At 44.0% G+C, this 22657-nt stretch overlaps 1 protein-coding gene across 1 annotated transcript in view; it reads left to right on the top strand.

Moving 5' to 3' along the window:
* The window catches only part of LOC148517072 (RNA polymerase-associated protein RTF1 homolog), a 134856-nt gene extending 113616 nt beyond the window's left edge, over positions 1-21240 (top strand). Inside the window, exons 17-18 of the mRNA XM_088479167.1 lie at positions 18823-18934; positions 20541-21240. Of these exons, the coding sequence (XP_088335293.1) occupies positions 18823-18934; positions 20541-20647 (219 nt within the window). The 3' untranslated portion in view covers positions 20648-21240. The remainder of the gene's footprint in view (positions 1-18822; positions 18935-20540) is intronic.
* Positions 21241-22657: the final 1417 nt, after the last annotated feature.

Raw genomic sequence — 22657 nt, 5'->3', positions numbered from 1 at the left:
TCATTCACTTTTATAGGGAGCTTTTGTGTTTCTCACCAGGTGTGTGTTGGTGCTGAATGCGGTCAGGTTCATTGCGCTGAATTTACTCATTCCATTTTTTGAATTATTAATTTAGCCAGGTCTTGGATATATCTAAAATGTAAAGTTCCCCGAGTGATCCTGGTGGGCTCTAATGCTACCAATATTTGGAAGCCAGTTGTTTCACTAATCAACTGTGTGGCTATATATTCTTCACCAGGTATCATATTTCTTTTGTCATGATGTTCATACTGTGTGTGTATGTATGGAGGTGGTGCGGTTTTACGGATACCAATCATATCATCATATGTAAGAGTCATAACCTCTGGGACCACCATTCAAAGATAACATAAACCTTCAGAGTTCAGAGAGAGCCACTTGTACGCTTTTCTTCAACATATGAAACTTACATAATCTGGGAGAACGTAAGGAACAGAATGCATCATTATCATTGAACACATTATTCTAACAAAGAATCATGCCCCTCTTTTTCCCATTTGCCTGGTACATGTTTCTGGTTGTAAAATATTTGCACAGTCTCCTAATGATACTCTGCCAACCATTACTTTGTCGTAACTACGTGTGTACCTATACCGGAAGAATCTCCCATTTGCAATAATATTGCGTACAAGTTCAGAATCGATAGGCTCATTATCAGCTCTGTGTGAAAAGGTCATTGTCTGATTGTTCCAGATCACCTCCCAATTTCCTGGTTTTCTGATATTTGTGAGATTGAAGCATACCAGAGATCTATCTACATGGTACTGGTGGAGCTTAAGACTAGGGTCTAGATATATTATATTATATTTCTTGTCCACCGGTCTTCCTCCATGTAATTCAAGTACCTCTGGTAAGTTTAATGGGTATGGCACTAATCCTGAATTACTCTGTCCTTGAGGTACTTGTGAGCAAACCCAACATTCTGTTTGGTTTAGAACCTTACCCACTAAGGAATGGTAATCCTCTAAAGGATGCCCGCCCATATACAGATTAATCTTGGACTGGCATCGGTGGATGAATTTCTCATCAACTAGGGATCCACAATACTCACAAATACAATATTCCTCAGACAATAACCCCTCACACTGTCTCCGAGTTACATGGCTAACAGATCTCTTAACAATTCCTAAACTGAGTTTGACCATAGGTTGCCCTGATCGTTTTATTGCTCTCTCCTCTGACTCCACTCCATCGATATCACTATCGACCTCCCTCTCCGTCATCTGTCCTCTGTCACAGAAATAGGAAATTCCCGAAACAAATAAGAATAAGAACAACCCAGGAATAAAATAAAGACACAACAACAGATCGCCACTCCCATTGCTGGATCTGCATACGTCTCTGGCTCAGGTGTTTCACTGCAGTCTTTAGTTCTCTCAGAACAAGCTCGCAATCGACAGTTACACGTTGTTTGTCTCGACTTCGCCTTGTACCTCCTTCGGATGGTTGACCTTTCTGCAGAGGGTGGAATGGACCCAGGTATCTTTCTGCTACCTTCAAAGATGTGGTATTTGTCATCAACACCTGATATGGACCTTCCCACCGGTCTGTCAAACAACCTGAGCGTAAGAAATTTCGGATCATAACACATTCTCCAGGTTCAACATCTGGTTTCTGGCATATCGGGTAACAACATTTTCAATTTCTGTTGCTGCTGTTCCAGCTGTCTACTCATTTTTATAAGATATTTCACAGTAACCTCATTATTACTCTTCAAATCATCCTGTGGACTTAAAATCAAATGAGGTTGCCTCCCAAACAGTATCTCAAAGGTGGACAGATTAAGAGGCGATCTAGGAGTGGTTCTGATGCTATGGAGGACGAGCGGTAAGGCTTCGGCCATCCTAATCCAGTTTCGGCCATGATCTTACTCAGTTTGTTCTTAGTGATACCATTTACCCTCTCCACCTTGGCACTGGCTTGCGGTCGGTAGGGGGTGTGAAGTCTACTATTGACACCCATAAACTTACACATGTTCTGGAAAACCTCACCAGTGAAATGAGTACCCCTATCACTTTCTATGATTCTAGGTATACCGTATCTGCATACAAATTCCTGAATCTTTTTAGCAGTAAAAACTAATACATACTTGACATTCCTGCAAGGTGGTAATTGGATGAAGTCAATTTGTATTGCCTGAAAAGGACAGTGTCGGAGGGATATGGGATGGCTCGGTGTGTATTGTCTTCCCGACATTTATCTTCAAATAAGTTAGACAGGACATTGCTCTCTTTCCAGCTTGAGAAGAAAAGCCTGGTGCACACCAATATACTCTGACCAACTTGCACATACCTTCTTTTCCCAGGTGAGTCAGACCATGCGCTGCCTCAGCCAGGCTTGGGTAGTATGCCTTGGGAGCAACAGGCCTACCTTGTCCATCTCTCCAGAGTCCGGAGGACTCCTGAACACATCCCTTCGATCTCCAGACTGCCTTTTCCTGTAGGGAACACAAATTTTGCATTTCAATTAATTTCTGCGTGTCTATTGTCTGGAAGAACTAACTTTGTTAGTTGTTATATATATGCGTAACCCTGCTGCCCATTTGGCAGCTTCATCTGCTCTGTTATTGCACATTAACACCGGGTCTTCTTCGCATGTGTGGGCTTTGCATTTGATGACAGCTACTGCCTTTGGTAGCTGGATTGCTGTGAGAAGTCCTTTTATGTGATGTGAATGTGCGACTGGTGTGCCTGCTGCTGTCATAAAATTCCTAAGACGCCAAAGAGCCCCAAAATCATGTACTACCCCGAAGGCGTACCTAGAGTCAGTGTATATATTAGCTGATTTACCTTCTGCCAACTCACACGCTCGTCTTAATGCCACCAGTTCAGCCACCTGGGCCGAGTGAGGTGGACCAAGTGGTTCAGCTTCTACAACATCCTCGTCATTTACTACAGCATAACCTGTGCATAATTCTCTTTTGTCTGTCTACCTATGACAACTCCCATCCGTGTAAAACGTCAAGTCTACATTTTCTAATGGTGTGTCACGTATGTCTGGTCTTGCAGTAAAGGTCTGATTCAAATATTCCATACAATCATGTGTGTCAGTGTACCTGCAAAACTCGCCTTCAACCAGAGACTCGCCTTCCTCCACCCTTTGTGCATCTCGAGGCACATATGGTAATTTGCCGGATTTAACGTATTGCACCGTTTAATGGTAATATTTGCAGGTGCCATTAGAGCTAGTTCCCATTTCGTGAACCTTGCTGACGAGAAATGTCTGATTTGGGCAGAATTTAACAAAGCAGATACTGCATGTGTTGTATAGACAGTTGTATCATGCCTTAATTCTACATCCTCGCTCTTATTTACCAGAAGAGCAGTTGCAGCTACACTTCGTAAACACGTTGGCAGTGATCTTGCCGCAGTGTCCAATTGTGCACTGTAGTATGCTACAGGTCTACTAGCATCACCATGTTTCTGTGTGAGGACACCTGCTGCGCAGCCATCAGCTTCCGTACAATATAACTCCAAAGGGTTTTCATAATCTGGTATTCTCAAGGCAGGTGCTCTTGTCAGACTATCCTTAAGGTTAAGGAAAGCCTGCTCTGTTTCCTCAGTGTGTGTGACACGGTTGGGTTTTGAGGATGAAACGAAGTCCTGCAATGAAATGCCAAAATATAAAAACCTGGGATCCACGTCTTGCAGTATCCACACATGCCCAAGAAGGTACGGATTTGCTGCTGGTTTTGCGGCAGTGTCATGGTCTGTATGGCCTGAATTCTGTCTATTGTCAAGTGTCTTAGCCCCTGGGTTAGACAGTGTCCCAAGTATTTGACCATAGCCTGGCATGGCTGTAATTTGTCCTTTGCAACCTTGTGCCCTGTTTGTGAGAGATGGAGCAACAATAGTTTAGTATCATTTAAACATGACATAAACGAATCGGAGCACAACAACAAATCTACATATTGAATGATGACAGACCCATTGCTTGGTTGATAAGATTGCAAACAGTCGTGTAAGGCCTGAGCGAAAATACCGGGGCTATTCCTGGGGAAATCGTGTCCATGTATATTGTACCCCTCTGTAGGAGAATGCAAATAGATATTGACAGTCAGGGTGAAGAAGAACAGAGAAGAAAGCTGAACATAGATCAATGACAGTGAAGTGGGTTGCAGATGGTGGAATCTGCATGACGATGACAGCTGGATTGGGCACTAAGGGGAATTGGCTTTCAACAACTTTATTAACCCCCTAAGATCCTGTACTAATCTATAGCCCCTCCCACCAGCCTTCACTGGAAAAGTGGGACTATTCGCTGGACTAGCTGTACGAATTAAAATCATCTGCTGCAGTAACCTCTCAATTATGGGATACACCCCTAACTCCACCTGTGGCGTTAATTGGTACTGAGTGATTTTTGGAGCCTGTTACCACTCATCAAATGAACCATTACAGGCGTTACATTTGCCATCAATCCAGTGTCCTGTCCATCTTTGGTCCAGAGGGAACCTGGTATTTGTAATAACATTTCTTTTACTTGAGATGGACTCTGTTCTAGAACGGCAGAGTGCAACATTAACCTTTGTGGTGTCCAATATATCCTGTACCTCATGCACAACCTTTTCCGGTATATCTAGGAATATACCATCAGGGGTACAGTATATGACTCATCCCATTTTACACAGCAAATCCCTTCCCAGCAGGTTAGTAGAAGCCGCTGCTGCCAGAAGAAAAGAATGCTTGGTTTGCAGCGGCCCGATAGTAACTTCTGCAGATCTGGTTAGAGGGTAATGCTGTAACCTCCCCGTTACTCCAATTACTGCTATGGTTTTATTGGTAACCTGTAAATTAAATAGAGTATTTATCACGGATCTGGTCACCCCTGTATCTACAAGAAAAGTGTGTTTAGTACCAGATATATGAACTGTCATTGTAGGTTCTTTCCTAGTACTCTGTTAACCTGACTGGCTGTAGACTACATGTATTACCTGACCCCTAGCTCTATCACTTTCTAGCAGAGCGTTTGCTGTACTTATGTGAGCAGGTAACTGTTGGAACTTTTCTGAATCTTGTGAGTGCCCTCTCTGAGTATATCTAGGTGTTCCCTTCCTAGGTGGCCCCTGATTTCACAGTTTACAATCCCTCTTTGTGTCCCTCTTTGTTACAATTATAACACCTTACTGTATAACTCCGCTGTTGGTGTGTGTTGTAATTTTGTAGCTGTATGTATGATTCTTCTAGAGCCTGAATGCTCACTGCCATTAACTTCTCGCTCTGTGCCTCTTTCTTCCTGCCAATGTTCTTGTCATGTTCTATGGCTGACTCTGTAAGTGCATCTACAGAGATTCCTCTCCAGTTAGGTAGCGAGGTTTGCACTCTGGTTTTTAGATTATCTTTGAGACCATCCATTAGTACCGTAACAGCTACCTCCCTGTGATGTACATCATCCTTTATATCTGCTATCCCTGTGTACTGGGTTATTGCTAGCAGCGCTCTGGCAAAATAATCTGCTGCAGATTCACTATCCTTTTGCTTAATAGTGAAAATTTTACTCCAGTTCACTACCACTGGGAAATATATAGCCAACTGTGTGATTATTTGCTTTATATTTACCTGGTCATCCTCATCCGTTAAGGATTCATCCTCCTCCAATACACAATCCTTAATAAACTTTTGCACATCAGTATTGGAAGGAAGACAGGCCCTTAACACCACTCGCCAATCCTTATTGGTTGGCTCATGAGCATTACCTAAATCTTTTAACAAATTTCTGGCATTTGGCTAACTCTTTCCTAGGGTCTGGGAAGTCTGACATAATTGAATGTAATTCTGCTCACGTCCATGGACAATGCATTTCTACATTCCTGATAGGAACTATACCATCTTTGTCCGGTTTCCATTGGGAACTGCAATTGTACGGACAGGATGTGCACCTACCACATCACTATGTTCAAGATTAAGTTGTGGACTGTTTCGATACCAGGGATGTTCCCTCTCCTACTACGCTCTCCACTAGTCTCACCAATTTCAGCTGCTGGCCCTGCTGGTTGGATCGCTGCCTTTCCTTGTCTCTGTGGAATATCTAGCAAATTAACAACTTGAGCAATGGCTGAAATTACAGTGGGTTCATAATCTACTACAATAAAATTTTCCTTGAGGTGACTTAAAACAGGGTATAGGTTACTTGTTACATTTTTTTTATTTTTGGTATCTGCTGTACTTCCACCTGTGGCCGCATATGGCGGCAGAGGTGCCCATGCGCCATCTTTTTTGTGCACGATAACGCTACCTTGCAGTGTGGGTACGCTACCTGGCGGCGTGCTGCTTTGCAGCATGAGTACGTTTTGCAGCGTGCTACTGTGCCACGTGTGTGTGTGCTGCTTTGCGGCGTGTGCACGTTGCCTAGCAGTGTGAGTACGCTGCTTTGCAACATACTTACACCACCGTGCCACGTGTTCCCCTCATGCTGCCATAACTTTAAATAATCATTATACTTTACTCTTTTCTCCAAAGATTTGACTAAACCTATGTTATCTCGAACAGTATTCAGTACCTCCGAATCGAAACTGACAACTTTGGGAAAGTGTTTTATACATCCTTTGATCATCTTGACCCATATGTCGCAGTATATGGTTGCGTACACGCCATACTTCTCATTCATTATATACCTTGCCGACCTGGTCGGCCCATTCATAAGCAGCACCTCATCGACCATTCCTAGCGACTGCTTAGCACCCATCTGGGACAACGCTTTGGCTACTTTCGCTAGAGATTTCGACCGGTGGACGAATTAAACAACTGCGTCAACTCACTTCCACCCACTTTGCACAAACGACCGCTAAGCGTGTTTTGTCAGTTTTACACAATGAGGAAACAGAATCTAGCCTATACTATACTTCTGCTCTCCAGACGAATTATAACAAGCTTCGCCTGCTGCTTCTTACTTTGAGTTACTCTCCACTGGTAAGATCTAAGTATTCCAATAACACTTAGCCTTGCCAGTGATTTCCTCCACCACAAACAATTCACAATCACGGTTCACACAATCATGCGGTCCGATCACATTGCCCAGAGACTCTAACCTATCATTGGACTTTGCGATTATGATTGGAAGTCGACTGAGAAACACCCTCCGGTTTCTCGCCCAGTTATACCTGCTATGTATACTGCTTCAGCTTGCCCTATCCGCCTCTTGGACACCTTAGCCAGCCTTGCCTAATACCAACAGTTCAAAAAGCAAAAACCTCCGTTTTTCTTTTTCCTTTTTTTCACATCACAAGCATGCGTTCACATTCATATATCTTTGTTTTCTGCACAGAAAAATGCTTTCCCTGTGGCAATACCTCTTAAGAGGTTTTAACAAGTGTTTCAAGACTATCTATTACAACGATTGTTTAAACATGTAGCAGTAATACAGTGAAGACACATACGCTATTTGCGAATTGCCTATTGCAGCACAAAAGTGACAATAAAAGAAACTGACTTTTCTCTCTTGTGCCTGGATTCTAATCAGCGCTCCTTAGATCACCCAAAAACGGATATTCGGTTTCACAACACAGAGTACAAAACAGGGTTTAAACAGGTTGCGTTCTTACCCATATGTGACGCGTCCACCCTTTGTTGAGGAATCGAAATCCAGACTCTTTGAGTAATTTCCGGTAGCGTGACTTCAAGGCCGAGCCCGCATCTATTGATTTTTCCTACTCGCTATTTAGCGCCGCAAGTCGCTTAAGAAAGAGAATTTCTTTCCAGTCCAATCGTGTGGTTCCAAAGCACAAAAAGTTATTTTTGTAAAGATAAAGTAACACGATGAAAGATTTAACAATTAGAGTAAAAAGCAATAAGTAAAGCCGATACATACGCATGCGCACTGGTCCCAGTATACAGTCATCAATCCAGAAGACTGCGGTCGCAAGAAGATGTCTGAACACTGGGATCGGGACACAGCCTATATACAGTCAGGTGCATAAATATTGGGACATTGACAGAATTTTCATATTTTGGCCTCTATTCACCACCACAATGGCTTTGAGATGAAACAAGATGTGCTTTAACTGCAGACTTTCAGATTTAATTTGAGGGTAATTACATCCAAATCAGGTGAACGGTGTAGGAATTACAACGGTTTCTATATGTGCCTCCCACTTTTTAAGGGGCCAAAAGTAATGGGACAAACTAAACAATCCTAAATCTAACTTTCACTTTTTAATACTTTGTTGCAAATCCTTTGCAGGCAATTACAGCCTGAAGTCTGGAATGCATAGACATCACCAGACGCTGGGTTTCATCCCTGGTGATGCTCTGCCAGGCCTCTACCTCAAATGTCTTCAGTTCCTGCTTGTTGTTGGGGCATTTTCCCTTCAGTTTTGTCTTCATCAAGTGAAATGCATGCTCAATCGGATTCAGGTCAGGGGATTGACTTGGCCATTGCATAACATTCCACTTTTCAGCCTTAAAAACTCTTTGGTTGCTTTTGCAGTATGCTTCGGGTCATTGTCCATCTGCACTGTGGAACGCCGTCCAATGAGTTCTGAAGCATTTGACTGAATATGAGCATATAATATTGCCCGAAACACTTCAGAATTCATTCTGCTGCTTTTGTCAGCAGTCACATCATCAATAAATACAAGGGAACCAGTTCCATTGGCCCACGCCATGACACTACTACCACCATGCTTTACTGATGAGGTGGTTATGTTTTGGATCATGAGCAGTTCCTTTCCTTCTCCATACTCTTCTCTTCCCATCACTCTGGTACAAGTTGAGCTTTTTGTCTCATCTGTCCATAGGATGTTGTTCCAGAACTGTAATGGCGTTTTTAGATGTTGTCTGGCAAACTCTAATCTGGTCTTCCTGTTTTTGTGGCTCACCAATGGTTTACATCTTGTGGTGTAACGGCCGAACAACTGGTTAAAACTGGCTACAACACTGCACATAAGTCATAACATTCTAAGCAATAACTCCCTATCATCCATAACTAGCGGACGCATGATGCAATTTCCTTGCCGATAGAAACGGATGTCTGCAGATAAACAGGGATTTAGTATGATACCAAACATGACATGTCCACTGTATTCTAAACCTTAGATCTCATTTAAGTACATATTACAATTATTAACAAACAGAACCTTTAATAACTCTGGTTATTAACTACAATGTGTGGGAACCATTTTATAGGTATGCGTTCTCATATGTGCGTCTGTATATTGAAATAGCAATTGTGCGTATGTCTGTATGTGAATACACGTACGAGCGTGTGTGTGTGTATGTATGTGTATATATATATATATATATATATATAAATGTGTGTGTGCGTCAGTATGTGTTGTGGAATCGCATTTGTGCGCATTGGATTGCGCCGACACAAAGTAGCGTCGTGATAACACATTGTCTGACCATAGACGATTAGATCGTCTGATAATAATTGCAAGCGATCATATCCAAGTATTTGACTTTGACACACTAAATCAATTAAGGCCTTATATTTATCAGATTCTTTAAATTCAAGCAGACATTGCAATCTCTTCCGTAGTCATGTACACGTCTAGACAGGTGAACCATTCTTTGATAGTAAGGGGAGACGTTGATCTCCATTTAATTGGTATAAAAGTCTTAGCTGCGCTGTTCATATGTCGCAAGAGGAACTTTTTGTATCTAGAGATGGGCCATGAGATGATATTCAGAATCCAAAGTTCTGGGCCTTCAGGAACCCTTCTCCCACAATATCTTTTGCAATTTGAATAACTTGGTTTCAAAAGGAAATAACTGTTCTGATTTATTTATATGCAGTACCCACACAAATTATATTTTTTTTTCGGAAAACTTTGTATTTTCAGTAAATACAGTCTTTTTACTCATTCTAACACATCAGAAAAAATGTCACCCAAATGTCCAGAGAAGTGTTTCTATTGAAATTTCATGCCAAAGACCCAAAAGCAAATGTAATTTTATTCGGACTTATAAATACCTTAAATAAATGCTTTGTGGTTCTTGTGTCGACAGTAATCCACCTTTCCAAAATGGTATAAAAAGCAGGAATCTATTTGTAGGTTTTCACACAAAAAAAAAATCTGCACTTGAAATGGGATGGTGTATTTGTTTGTTTTTTTTGTGTTTTTTTTTGCTGTCTTGATTTAAACGCTTCCTAATGTGTAGAGGGACCCCTTCTTTTTTTTTTTTTTTGACAAATATTGGGGCTATACGGGGGTTTAGATCCCCCACATCTATGGAAAATGCTTTTTTTTTGTGTGTACTGTTTCAGTAATTACTGTCTGGTATTCACCAAATAACTAGTAAGGGGCATGTCATTTGAAATAAGAGATTCCCCTTTTTAAAGACTGTGCCCCCATGTGTGTGCCGGCCAGTATGGGAGAGATAGGCCATGACATGCACATAGTTTGAAGAGGTGACCATTGGGACTTAAAGGTCCCTTCCCCTTTTTGGCAATACTTTATTTTTTTAAACTGACGTCAACGCCGATATCCCTGCTCTGGGACAGCCCCACTGATTCCCTGGTGGTCAGTGCTGGTGGGGAGAGGCACTTTGCTGCAGATGACAAGTGGGACTCGTCATCCGCAGCTTTCAGGTATATGTGGCTGATGAGCCCCACTTGTCCTCTGCTGCGAATGGGTTAAAATGTAATACTTTATTTCAAAAACTGTTGCCCTGTAACAGACTAACCACATGAATATCACACATGGCACATCTCTATAATGGCAATAACTGCTGATTATATTTTGCTCTGAGTCAAAGTAGCTATTTTTGCTGGTATAATGCTTTAACATATTTACTTCTCAAACCTCAAAAACCTTCTATATGTTGGAAAATAAAATCAATGGGTAAACAAAGGTAAATATAGGAGAACTGTTCCCCGTTGTGTGTGTTAATAGGCAGTATCGATCTTTCTCCTCCCTGCATTCAGTGTTTGGACAATAAGAAACTAATCACCTTCAGTCCTTATACAGCTCAAAGTCCTATTTTACATCAATGTTTAGAACAGTTACGTTGCTAGTGGAGTCTAGAACGCACCTTCCCCTAGATGTGGTTATTTAGCTAGACTGGAGCGCTCATCCTATACTACTTACACGTACATAATGTGTTTGTAGCTCTGCCTGCACTGCTAGGTCCTTGATGTACATTGTACTTTAATGATCTTTCTGATGTATCCTGTGCATACATCACATTATTTCTGTTACGTTTGTGTAATAATAGCGTATGGGCAAATAGACTTCCATTCTAAGGTCCCTATGGGGCTCTGTTCTTTTGGGGTTTTTGCCAACCATCTGTAAATTTACTGACTGCCAGTAAAAAAGAAGTAACTGTTTAACATGTGGAAAGATTTGGTCAAGAAACAATTTTCCCCCTGATGAAACCAATAAAGTGCAAAATATATTATAACCCTTTTTTCTTGTAGTACCTGACTTTCAGCAGGGGAATTAAATTAGCATTGCAAGGATGTAGCTCCTTGATCAATTGCCCGGAGTTATTAATTTCACTGCATCATACCCGCACTTAACCCGGGTGATGCACGTTACTGTGACTTAATGCCCAGTGCTAAGTTGCGATAAACTGCATCTCCCGGGTTAAGTGCCGGGCGCAATGCTGCTACCGCACGTGGTAAGTCCTTGTTCAGCCCCAATACACTAGTTCGTGTGGATTTCTGCTCGCACCCTCAGGAGGGTGCGAGCAAAAATCTGCTAGTCGTGGGCTTACAGCATGAGCAATTGAATAGCTCTGGGCACTTAACCTGGGAGCTACATCTCTGCGATGCTAATTGAATTTCCCCATCATTGCGCCTGCTGACCAGGGGGTATATTTTACTTAAGGATGGTTTTGAAAAGTTGTCAGTTGTCGGCATTTCTGACCACCGTATGTTAAAGGGTAATTATATTAAATACAAAACCAGGAGTGTGCAGCATTTAATACAATTTGTTCTTTTTAAAGCCCGCTGTTAAAACCACTTGTACGCAGCAGCTTTGGAGAGTCCCCACTAGTATATATAACCGGTGGTCTTTTCAGACCCACAATATGATTCCAGCAGGAGCCAGGAGTGTGCAGAGGGCTGGTGCACAACGTTGGGATGGAGCATCCTAAACACCAGTCTCTGTGTAAGTAAATGATTTTGGGTAGGGGTGTTCATTGTGGTATGCCTCCCACAACGGATTCTTTGTGGCCTTTCTACTTCAGGGTCCATAGGGTATCCACAGGATACCTTGGGGTATAGGTGATGACGTCAGTCACGGGCACCACAGAGTTAAGTTTCTCAGCCTCTCAGGATGCACTAGGGTCCCCCTCCTATACCCCGCCGCGAGCCAAGGCAAATCAGTTACGTTGGTGTCCGGCTTGGAGTCGGAGCACCTGAACAGAGGGGGCCTGTTATGGCCCCTGAAGTTTTTCTTCCATGCAGCTGTGGCTGCATGGAATACGCCGGTATTGATCCGGGGATGATGGTTGGTATCTGGGGTCACAGCTAGCGATGACCCCAGATACCTGGACTGTGGCCGGATCCAAGGGAGGCAGGTAAGCGGCGGGGTCCCGCGGAGGGACCCCGCCGAGCAACACAGTCCTAAGTCCCCAGGTAGGGGGCTCCCCGGGGACTGGCTGCAGCGTGGAGCCAGCTACTAACCTGCACTTCCACTATGCCCTCGGGGACAGCGGGCCACGGCTGTGCGGCAAACATCCGGCATCCTGGGGGTTAAATGCAAGCCAGGGGAGCGCTCCATTCCCTGTTTACAGCCGGTGCCTCCCCCGCTGCACACTGCCTCTCCACAGCGGGCTGATCCCTCTGTGTCAGCGAACCTCCCCCGGGCCCGCCTCCTCTCTGCTCCTCTGCGGCCATCTTCCTCTGAGTGACTTGGAAAGCGCTGCTGGACGCTGATCATCGGTGGTCCGGGTCCCCCCGCATACCTCTCCTCTGCTGTAAGGTCAGTGTACGCAGCACTGTTTCCTACCAGACTCTGTGTAGTTGAGCTCAATGCTGATAGTGCTGGGATTTCTTCTGCATTGTATGTAACTTAACTACTAGCGCTGCTGCCTATACTTTCACTTTCTGACTGTCAGACATTTTTACTATCCCTGTCTTCCTCTTCATAAAGCCCTTGCGGTGCGGTGTTGCAGGGCGTTCATTGCCTCACTATACAAGTATTTGTCTGTGAGGTGTGTCACATACACTCCGTTACACTTATCATGTCTGAGAGTGAATTTGATTTTCCTCTTCAGCTAAAGTGTACCACATGTAATGTACCATTAGCGTAGGGTGATGGAAACGCTGACGGGTTATGTAGGGCGTGTTCTCTAATGTCACGCCCGATTTCTGTCACTGCGCCAGTACAGGAACCTCCCTGGGCTTGTTTTGCTAAGGCACTTACAACCCTTGTGGGCCAGCTAGCGACGCCTCCTTGCGTTTCCCCAGATGGGTTATCGCAGCAGTCAGTGGTGTCGTCACCCATGCAGGGGTTCCCCAGACAGTTGATGGTACCCCAGAGACTCCCGCTGTCGCCCCCCCAGGTCTCACGAGCCTGCGTGGGTTAATTCCTTGTCCACTGCGGTGCAACACCTGTCGGACGTTTTACAGGGGGAGTCATCATTGCGGCCGCATAAGCGACCTTTAGCGTCTCAGACAGCTCAATATGATGAGGATAAGCTGTCGTCTGACGACGGGGAGATATTTGACCTTTCTGACCAGGAACCCCTCCGTACTAAAGAGACGGAGTCTAAGTCTAAGGTCTATACACCTGGCATTATATGTGCAGTCCGTACGGCCTTGGTTATTGAGGATGATGATCCCCCCGTGGCCAAATCCAAATACACCTTCTTTAAAGATATTAAGGGTGATGCCACTGTATTTCCTCTGTCTGGTCAACTAGTGGATCATTTAGAGGAGGCGTGGAAAAATCCGGGTAAACGGTAGCAGCTTCAAATACGTTTGGCTTTTGCGTACCCCTTTGCGGATAATTATTTCTCTAAGTGGGAATCTCCTCCGCAAGTGGATTCACATGTAACATGCCTAGTGAGGAGTGCTACATTGCCCATGCCCTCCATGTCCTCCTTAAAGGATGCTACGGATCGCAAGGTTGAAATATGCCTTAAGTCCATTTATTCCCTTGCTGGAGGGGCGTCCAGACCGGCTATGGCCGTGTGTTGGGTGGGCAGAGCCATGGAGCGCTGGGCTCACAGTTTGGAGGTGTCTCTGGACTCTGCCAACTAACTCCGCCTGCTCCGCAGAAGAGTCAATCTCAGAGACTCAGCAACTTATATTAATGAGGCAGCCTTGGATGTCGGTCTCCTCTCCACCAGGATCTCCGTTGCCGCTCATCACACCTTATGGTTGCGCTCTTGGAAAGCAGACCATTTAATGGACAGGTCCTGTTTGGCCCTGATCTAGACAAGATAGTGGCCACTCTGGCAGCAGCCGAGTCTGCGTGCCTCCCATTGGCTACAGTCCCGTCAGGGTCTGGTTTTTCCAAGACAGGCCGGCCCCAAAAAAGTATAGTAAGCCCAAGAAACAAGCTTGGAGTACAAGACGCCCCGCCCCCAAGTTGGACGATGAGCCTTCGGCCTGATTGACCGGGCCTCCCTTTGGGTGATCCCATAGTGGGAGGCTGCATGCTTCGGTTCGCCCAGTGTTGGTGTCTGACCACCAAGGACACTTGGGTACACAAGCTGGTCTGTCGGGGGTATGCCGTCTCCTTCCGGTGCAGGTTTTTACCATAGGCCTTTCCGTCACATCAGACCAAGGCCCTGGAACTACAGAAAGTGTTGCTCTCTATGCTCCAGGCTGGAGTTACAGTGCCTGTTCCATTCTCCCAAAGGGGCATGGGTTTCTATTCCAATCTTTCTGGTGCAGAAACCCAATGGGTCCTACCGTCCAATCCTCAACCTCAAATCCCTCAACAAGCCCTTGAGGGTGCCTCGGTTCCGGATGGAGACCCTGCGTTCCATTGTACTGGCGATGGAGCCTGGGGATTTCATGGTGTCGTTGGACATCCAGGACGCTTACTTGCATGTCCCCATTGTCTTAACGCCTCAGCAATTCCTCAGGTTTGCAGTGCTCGACAAACATTTCCAGTACCAAGCCCTGCCCTTTGGTCTGGCAACAGCGCCTCGTGTCTTTAGGCGGTCATGGCAGCCCACCTGCGGATGCAGGGTGTCCGCCTGGTGCCTTATCTGGACGACCTTCTGTTATCAGGGTCTCCAGAGGTCCTCCAGCTTCATCTGCAAATGGCCATCTCAGTATTGCAGAATCACGGCTGGTTAATAAACTGGAAGAAGTCCACCCTGGTTCCCTCTCAGAGGATTCTCCATCTTGGGGCCTTGTTGGACTCTCAACAACAGAGGATCTTTGTAACGGAGGAAAAGATCTCTACATTGCAGTCAAAGGTACGCAGTTGCCTTTAGAGCCGCTGAGTGTCTATTCACTCAGCGATGAGGTTACTAGGTTCCATGTTGTCACACTTCGACATGGTGGAATATGCCCAGTTCCACTCCAGACTTCTGTAGCAGTTGATCCTCTCCAAATGGAATGGGTTGACTCAGCGGATAAAGACACAGACCATGGTGCTTTCTCCGGAGGTTCATCTGTCTCTGACCTGGTGGTTGCAAACGACTCAACTGAACAGGGGACGACCCTTTTAGTAGAGAACTGGGTCCTTTAGACGACGGACGCCGGTCTCCGAGGCGGGGGAGCAGTCACGGGTACACACTTGTTCCAGGGTAGGTGGACCCCGTCAGAAACGACGCTTCCAATAAACATCTTGGAACTTTGCGCGGTGTTCAATGCTCTCCAGCAGGCAAAACAGGTTCTGCACGGCGAACCCATGCAGGTCCAATCGGACAACGCCACCATGGTGGCTTACATAAACCGCCAAGGAGGAACCTGAAATCGGGCAGTGCTGGCGGAGGTGTCCCGCATCCTGACTTGGGCAGAGGGCAATCTCCCTGCCATCTCGGCAGTGTTCATCCCGGGAGTCCTCAACTGGGAAGCGGACTTTCTCAGCCGTCAAGACTTACATCCGGGAGAATGGTCTCTTCACCAGGAGGTGTTTTCAACTCCTGGTGGACAAGTGGGGCCTTCTAGAAATAGACCTTGTTGCCTCCCGACACAACAACAAACTGCTGGTGTACGGGTCAAGGACAAGAGACGCGGAGGCACTTCTGGTAGACGCTCTGTCGGTCCGGTGGACCTTCCAGTTTACGTATCTCTTCCCGCCATTCTCCCTTCTTCAGGTAATCCGAAGATTCAAGCAAGAAGGCGGTACGCTCCTGTTGATAGCTCCAGCGTGCCCCAGACGTCACTGGTTCTCAGACCTTCGAAGTCTCTCTGTAGACACTCCAATGCGGTTGCCTCTATGTCCGGATCTGTTTCATAGGATCCTTGTCATTACCCGGACCTGCATCGTCTGTCTTTGACGGCATGGCTGTTGAGACGGCTCTCTTGAGGTCCAGGGGTTTTTCCATCTCTGTGGTTAACCCCATGCTCGAAAGCCTACGACTGCAAGAATTTACCATAGAGTATATGTCATACTTAGTTTGAGTGGTGTCGCCCTAGAGGCTATGATCCTCTCGTGTTCCAGATATCCAGAATCTTGGCTTTCCTACAGGCGGGCTTAGATCACGGTCTGCGCCTTGCTTCTCTGAAGGTGCAGGCTTCTGCCCTGTCAGTATGGTTTCAGCGTAGGATTGCTACTCTTCCTGATGTCCGCACCTTTATGCAAGGTGTACTCCGTATTCAGCCTCCCTTTGTCCCACCAGTGGCTCCTTGGGATCTAGCTGTGGTCATGAGGGCTCTCCAAGGACCGCCATTTGAACCACTGGGCTCAGTGGATTTCAAATGGCTTACTGCTAAGACTGTATTCCTTCCAGCCATGGCTTCAGCCAGAAGGGTCTCAGAATTGGGGGCTCTTTCATGTAGACCTCCCTTTCTCATTTTGTCATAGAGACAGGGCGATGCTTCGCACTCGCCCTAGTTTCCTCCCGAAGGTGGTATCTAGTTTCCACATCAATGAGGAAATCAAATTTCAGAAGTTTATATTCATGAAGGGCTTCCTGTTCAATCTTCTGTTAGAGCTCATTCCACTAGGTCTATGGATCCTTCGTGGGCAGCTCGACGTGGTGCCTCAACGGTTCAGCTTTGCAAGGCAGCCACGTGGTCTTCTGTCCATACTTTTGTAAGGTATTATGCTTTTGACATCTTCGACTCTCAGGATGCTTCCTTCGGGCGGCGGATTCTCCTTACAGCACAGGAGCGTCCCACCCTTAAAGGATACTGCTTTGGGACATCCCCAAGGTATCCTGTGGATACCCTATGGACCCTGAAGTAGAAAATGAGAGATGGTAACTTACCATTGTTATCTCTATTTCTACGAAGTCCATAGGGTTCCACAGGACTCCCGCCCTGTCGCACCTGTACTGCAAATGGGCATTCATCTGGTCACCGGTTTTTCCGTCTCCTTCTGGTGAGAATGTGATTCTTGTTTGTTCCAGATCTTTCTTCTCTTTTTCCGCTCCTCCTCCGGCCTGGGGCTTGTTACGTAACCGATTTGCCTTGGCTCGGGAGCGGGGTATAGGAGGGGGACCCCAGTGCATCCTGGGAGGCTGAGAAACTTAACTCTGTGGTGCCCGTGACTGACGTCATCACGTATACCCCAAGGTATCCTGTGGAACCCTATGGACTTCGTAGAAATAGAGATAACAAGGGTAAGTTCTTACCAGATCTCTTATTTTTACATGCATGTTGTCTAATGTTCACCAAGCTCGTATTCCATTGCCAACATTATTCTTCATATGGAGCAGTTACAGGTGGTACCTCATATTCAGTTGAGATTTCTGTTGGTGATTTTATAGATCCCTCCCACAATGTGCCTGACAGCTGGTCACATTGCTTTGGCCATCACATGGTTCTGTGCCTTCCTTACTCCCACTTCTGCATCTGTGAATATACAATTTTGGTACTTGGAATTATAATGACATAGCGCATGGTGAGTCACAGGACTTCCCAGCCTTATATGTTATTGTTGTGAGTTTTCATTTGCTGCTTTTTTTTATTGTCTTTCTTTGAATTAAGACTAATGTACTTTATTGGTACTAAACGGAAGTTGTGCAATGTGCTGCAGAGAGGGTCTAGCCAAAAAAAGAATAGTCACTCTTTAACTCTGTGTCCAACACCTGGCAGAATGAGCTATAGTTATGTGTTCCCATTTATGTATTAATAGAGAAAAGGACTTCGGGGAAGAGAGAGTTAAAGTGGAAAAGTTGCCCATACCAACCTATCAGCTTCTAATGCTGCGTACACATGGTACGACAGCAACGATCAGATAACGATCAGACGATCGTTCTGCTTGTGCTGGATCGAGCATCCAGCACATGCGGCAGACCGCCACTACTATAACGTTGTTCGCGGGTCCCTATAGTAAACAGGCTAACCTGTTATAGTTCGTCGTCAACTACCATACTCGGACGCGCATCGTCCATCGTATGGTCGTTAGCAGGGCCCATAAACTGTCAGATTTTAACGATAGGATAGTTATCGTTGAAATCTGACCTATTATCTTACCATGTGTACGGGCAATTAGTGTCATTTTACAGGCTGTGCTAGTAAAATGACAGAAGCTGATTGGTTGCTATAGGACAACTTCTCCACTTTATTGGTCTTGAAGGTTTTAGATCTCCTTAACATTAATTAGTAATCCTTGTCTGTTTTTTTATTTTATTTTTTCATAACTCTTAACAATGATTACACGATAATGGCTTTCTTTGTTAGATGCCTGCACTCAGATGGGTATTTATTTATTTTTCTTCACATAAACATTTCAGTGGTTACTCACCTTTTATCAATTTTTGTTTTTTTGTTTTTTTTAACCAGAGTCAAAACAAAGATAAGGACGGCAACCCCAAATCAACCAGTGATCTCTCAGAGGACTTATTTAAAGTGCATGACTTTGATGTTAAAATTGATCTGCAAGTCCCCAGTTCAGGTAAATGCTTAAAACTCCTATTCACTTAATAATCCTTCCTTGTCTCTGGTGTTTCCCTGATTACTACAACCATGCTGTTAGTGTATTTAATGCTATGTTCTCATAGGGGGGAATTCAATTGATTTTGTTTCTGCTAATTTCCCAATTGTTTCTGCTAATGGGTGTGAATGTATGGTTTCTGATCGCACCCTCCTGAGGGGGAGAGTAGAAATATGTGAACAGTCCCTCGTTTGGGTGGGCTAAGTAGAACTTTAGACGAGTTTAGCCACATGTCTAAACCTGGTCTATTTGGACATGACATGTTTGGAAAACTAAAACAATTGGATATTGCCCGTCAGTTTAGACGGGAGATCAGGCGTGCAAAGACAGCTGAAATCTATGTTAAATTACAGAATTACCTATGAAAAAGAGAGCGAGGAATCTGGTTATGCATTTATAAAGACAGTGGGGATAGCCCCTCCACCATCTTCAATTGGAAGAATTGTTGTAGCCTTATATATAGATTAACATACATTTCTGAATTTTAAAAACTAGATAGAACATTACATATTACCCATTAGATGAAACTGTATTTGCACATTGCACAGCACTGTCCAGTTGTCAGGTTGATAAATGAACAGACTGTAATAGCCTTAAAATCTGTAAATATTGTCCCTTTAATCCAAACTATGAGTAAAGCTGGGTATCCACTATACAATTTTCTGTCAGATATCTGTCCATTCTGGCTGGTTGGAATGAAAACCTGGTAATGTATGGGAGCAAATGACAGTCGATCATATGGTTTTAAACACTGAAAAAGTCAAAAAAAATTGTTCATATTAGTTAAATTTGTGTGTTTTAACCAATTTGTCTGAACGACCATTTTTGGCTAATTTCCAGTGTTTGTGAGCAATTGGACGATTGTCGTTTGCTCCCATACATTACCAGGTTTTCATTCCAACCAGCCAGATTGGACAGATATCTGACAGATAATTGTATAGTGGATGCCCATCTTAAGAGCAATGTCAGAGTTCAGTTGAGTGTCCACTTACCCTACACTACTTCCCATCCCCCGGACAAAAAAAAAAGAACAATCCTTGTACACTAGTACATCCCTCCACCTGAATGGCAAATTGATTAGGGGCCTTTCTCTGGGATAATGATCGTACAGTGCCCAAAGCTTCTGGATGTTCTTCAGTATGTAATAATCTATTTGGAATACCGCCATAACTCATGTTACTACTTATCCTGCCTATTTTGACTATCATTGTGGGAGGAAGTTGGAGAGCGTGACTTCTCACTAATTGTGAAATTCCATGTGAGCTACCGCGGCCAATCTAGTAATGCACGATTGGCCCCTCCCTCAACTTTTCCTGTAAAGGTAGCTCCAAGATGGCGCAAAGTCATCGGCATCTTTCAACAATAACCTATATTTAATGTGAAGATTCAGCTCTTATTTTGAACCTATGATACTGAAATTGGCCATTGCCTCTCCTTTGTACAATTTAAAGACTTGTAGTTTAGTTTTACAGTTGTGCAATTCGGGATGTTCGGTGTTCATAAATATTAAGGAATCTGGTCAATAAAAGATCTCAATACTGAAACACATTTTACGTCTATTTTCCAGAATCCAAGTCACTTTCCATCTCCTCAAAGGCCCCCCCTGCCAAGGATGGAGCACCAAGAAGATCTTTGAATCTAGAGGACTATAAGAAAAGGAGAGGACTTATCTAAGCTGGACCAGCCTGCTGCTTCTGACCTTGCATGCTCCATTGTGTCCCAAATTCCTCCCTTCCTCCATGTATTTGCCTTCATTGGCCTGGAGCGGCAACACAGCTAAAAGTAGACTTTGAAGTATAAATAAAGTGAAACCTAAACCTACTGACTGTATAGAACTTTACGTCCATTCTTATTTGCCCTTTCTATGTGGATTTGTGATTTTTGAGTTGTCTATTTTTATTTTTTTTGTATTTTAAGAAGCCTGATCTCATCATGCTCAGTATTACAAATGGTTTCAGTGGTCTGCAGTGAACAGAACAGAAACTGCATAAACACCCTATGGGTTCCCAAATCATCTTTATACAAGGTCACCCGGTTCCATATTTAACGGGCAACCTGCACTTTCTTATTTTCAAAGGAGTCCCGGGAACATGACAATGTATTTGTGTTACGGGGGCAAAATTGGAATATTTTTTATTTTGGTGGGTGGGGTTACATTATTTTTCCCCACTTTTGTTTTTAAGCTGCAGTCCTCCACTGTTTATGGCTGTTTGAATATCATACTGTAAAGGAAGAAACTCATTAAATAATTCTTCTTATGAAATATGGATGGTTTAGTGATGGTTGTATTTTTTTATTGGGATTATGAATCTTTCTTTCCAGCTGCCTCCATATTTTGACTTAAAATTTTGTTAATGTGCGTACTTTACTTTTATATGACTGTAAATTGAATCTCTATTATACTTAAATGTAAATAGCATTTTCTTTGGCTAGATGGAAGGATGAGGGGGGTGGGGGATTATACTTGCATGATTTAAGATCTTTGAAGCGCTCCATGGCAGCTCTTATGTATTGGTTATTCTGTGGTCATCTGAGTAGAGGAAGAAAAAGAAGTTGACACCCCTCTTAAGGAGTGTACATAATGACTCCTATTTCTACTCTTCGTATTCACGTTATTTTCCAAGCTGCTTATGAATAATGTACTAACAGACATGGGAGGGATATATTGGGGTTTCCTTGGAGTGCTTCAAAGAAATGAAATTATCACTCAGATAAACATAATTTGCTTATTTTGGCAGCACGGACATAAAACAGGTTTTTATTGATCAATATCTTGAGAATCCTCTTCCCAAAAGCAGTGTCTTCTGCAATCATGATAATGTTTGGAAGAAGTATAAAGTGATGCCCAGTCTGCTGCTTTACGAGGATCATCTATTGAAGCCTTGTACCCTGGGAGCCCAGATGACCTCCAAAAATAAACTTGAAGAATGACTTGAGTAAGGAGCTTGACCGAGACGTGGACCTTCTGGAAGAGCAAAGAGAATATTGGGTCTCCTGCCATCCATTGTTCTAGGGAGTTGATAAATTGTTCCAGCATGTGAAATCTTCCTTCTCATTGCCTGCTTCAGAGCTGGAAGTAGAACCTCTTGGTTGTTATGAAACCTGCAGACTGGTTTAGACAAGAATGCAGTACTTGCTCATAGCACCACTTTATCCAGGTGCAAGTTCAGAAATGGTTCCTTGTACAAGCATAATGTCATCGCTACCAGGAATATTACTTGTGTGAGTCATGACTCACACAAGTAATGAGTTCTACTTTATGTAATGGTTCAAAGGATTCTAATTCTAGAACTCCTAAAACAATATTGAGATCTTGAGGTGCCTCAAGAGTTTATGCAGGGTGATTTCTATTGGCTGCTTGAAATAATTTCTTGATTAAAACATCTCTGTTCAACATTGTGTTCAACAATAATATACCTGCAATGCACTAAGGGCAAGGCCTTTAAAATAAACATCCTGATGAAAGTCCAGTATTTTAAGGTATGCTAGTATCCAGTGCCTCAATCAGCTTGGATTTGCACCTGTATATAAACTCTGTAATATACTTTGGCATAATTGTTTTCCTTGCTGTGGTAATACTTCCGTCTCCTTAGTAGTTCTTATTGAAGGTATTTTTAGAACTCTACACCATCAGAGAGCACTTTTCTGCATCTGGCTAGAGGTAGATGCTATGGTTCTAGGATC

This window comes from Taudactylus pleione, unplaced genomic scaffold, assembly GCF_031769625.1.
Source record: "Taudactylus pleione unplaced genomic scaffold, aTauple2 ptg000227l, whole genome shotgun sequence".
Taxonomy (NCBI): Eukaryota; Metazoa; Chordata; class Amphibia; order Anura; family Myobatrachidae; genus Taudactylus; species Taudactylus pleione.
Note: the sequence above shows the minus strand (reverse complement) of the source record. Positions and strands in the feature narration are given on the sequence as shown.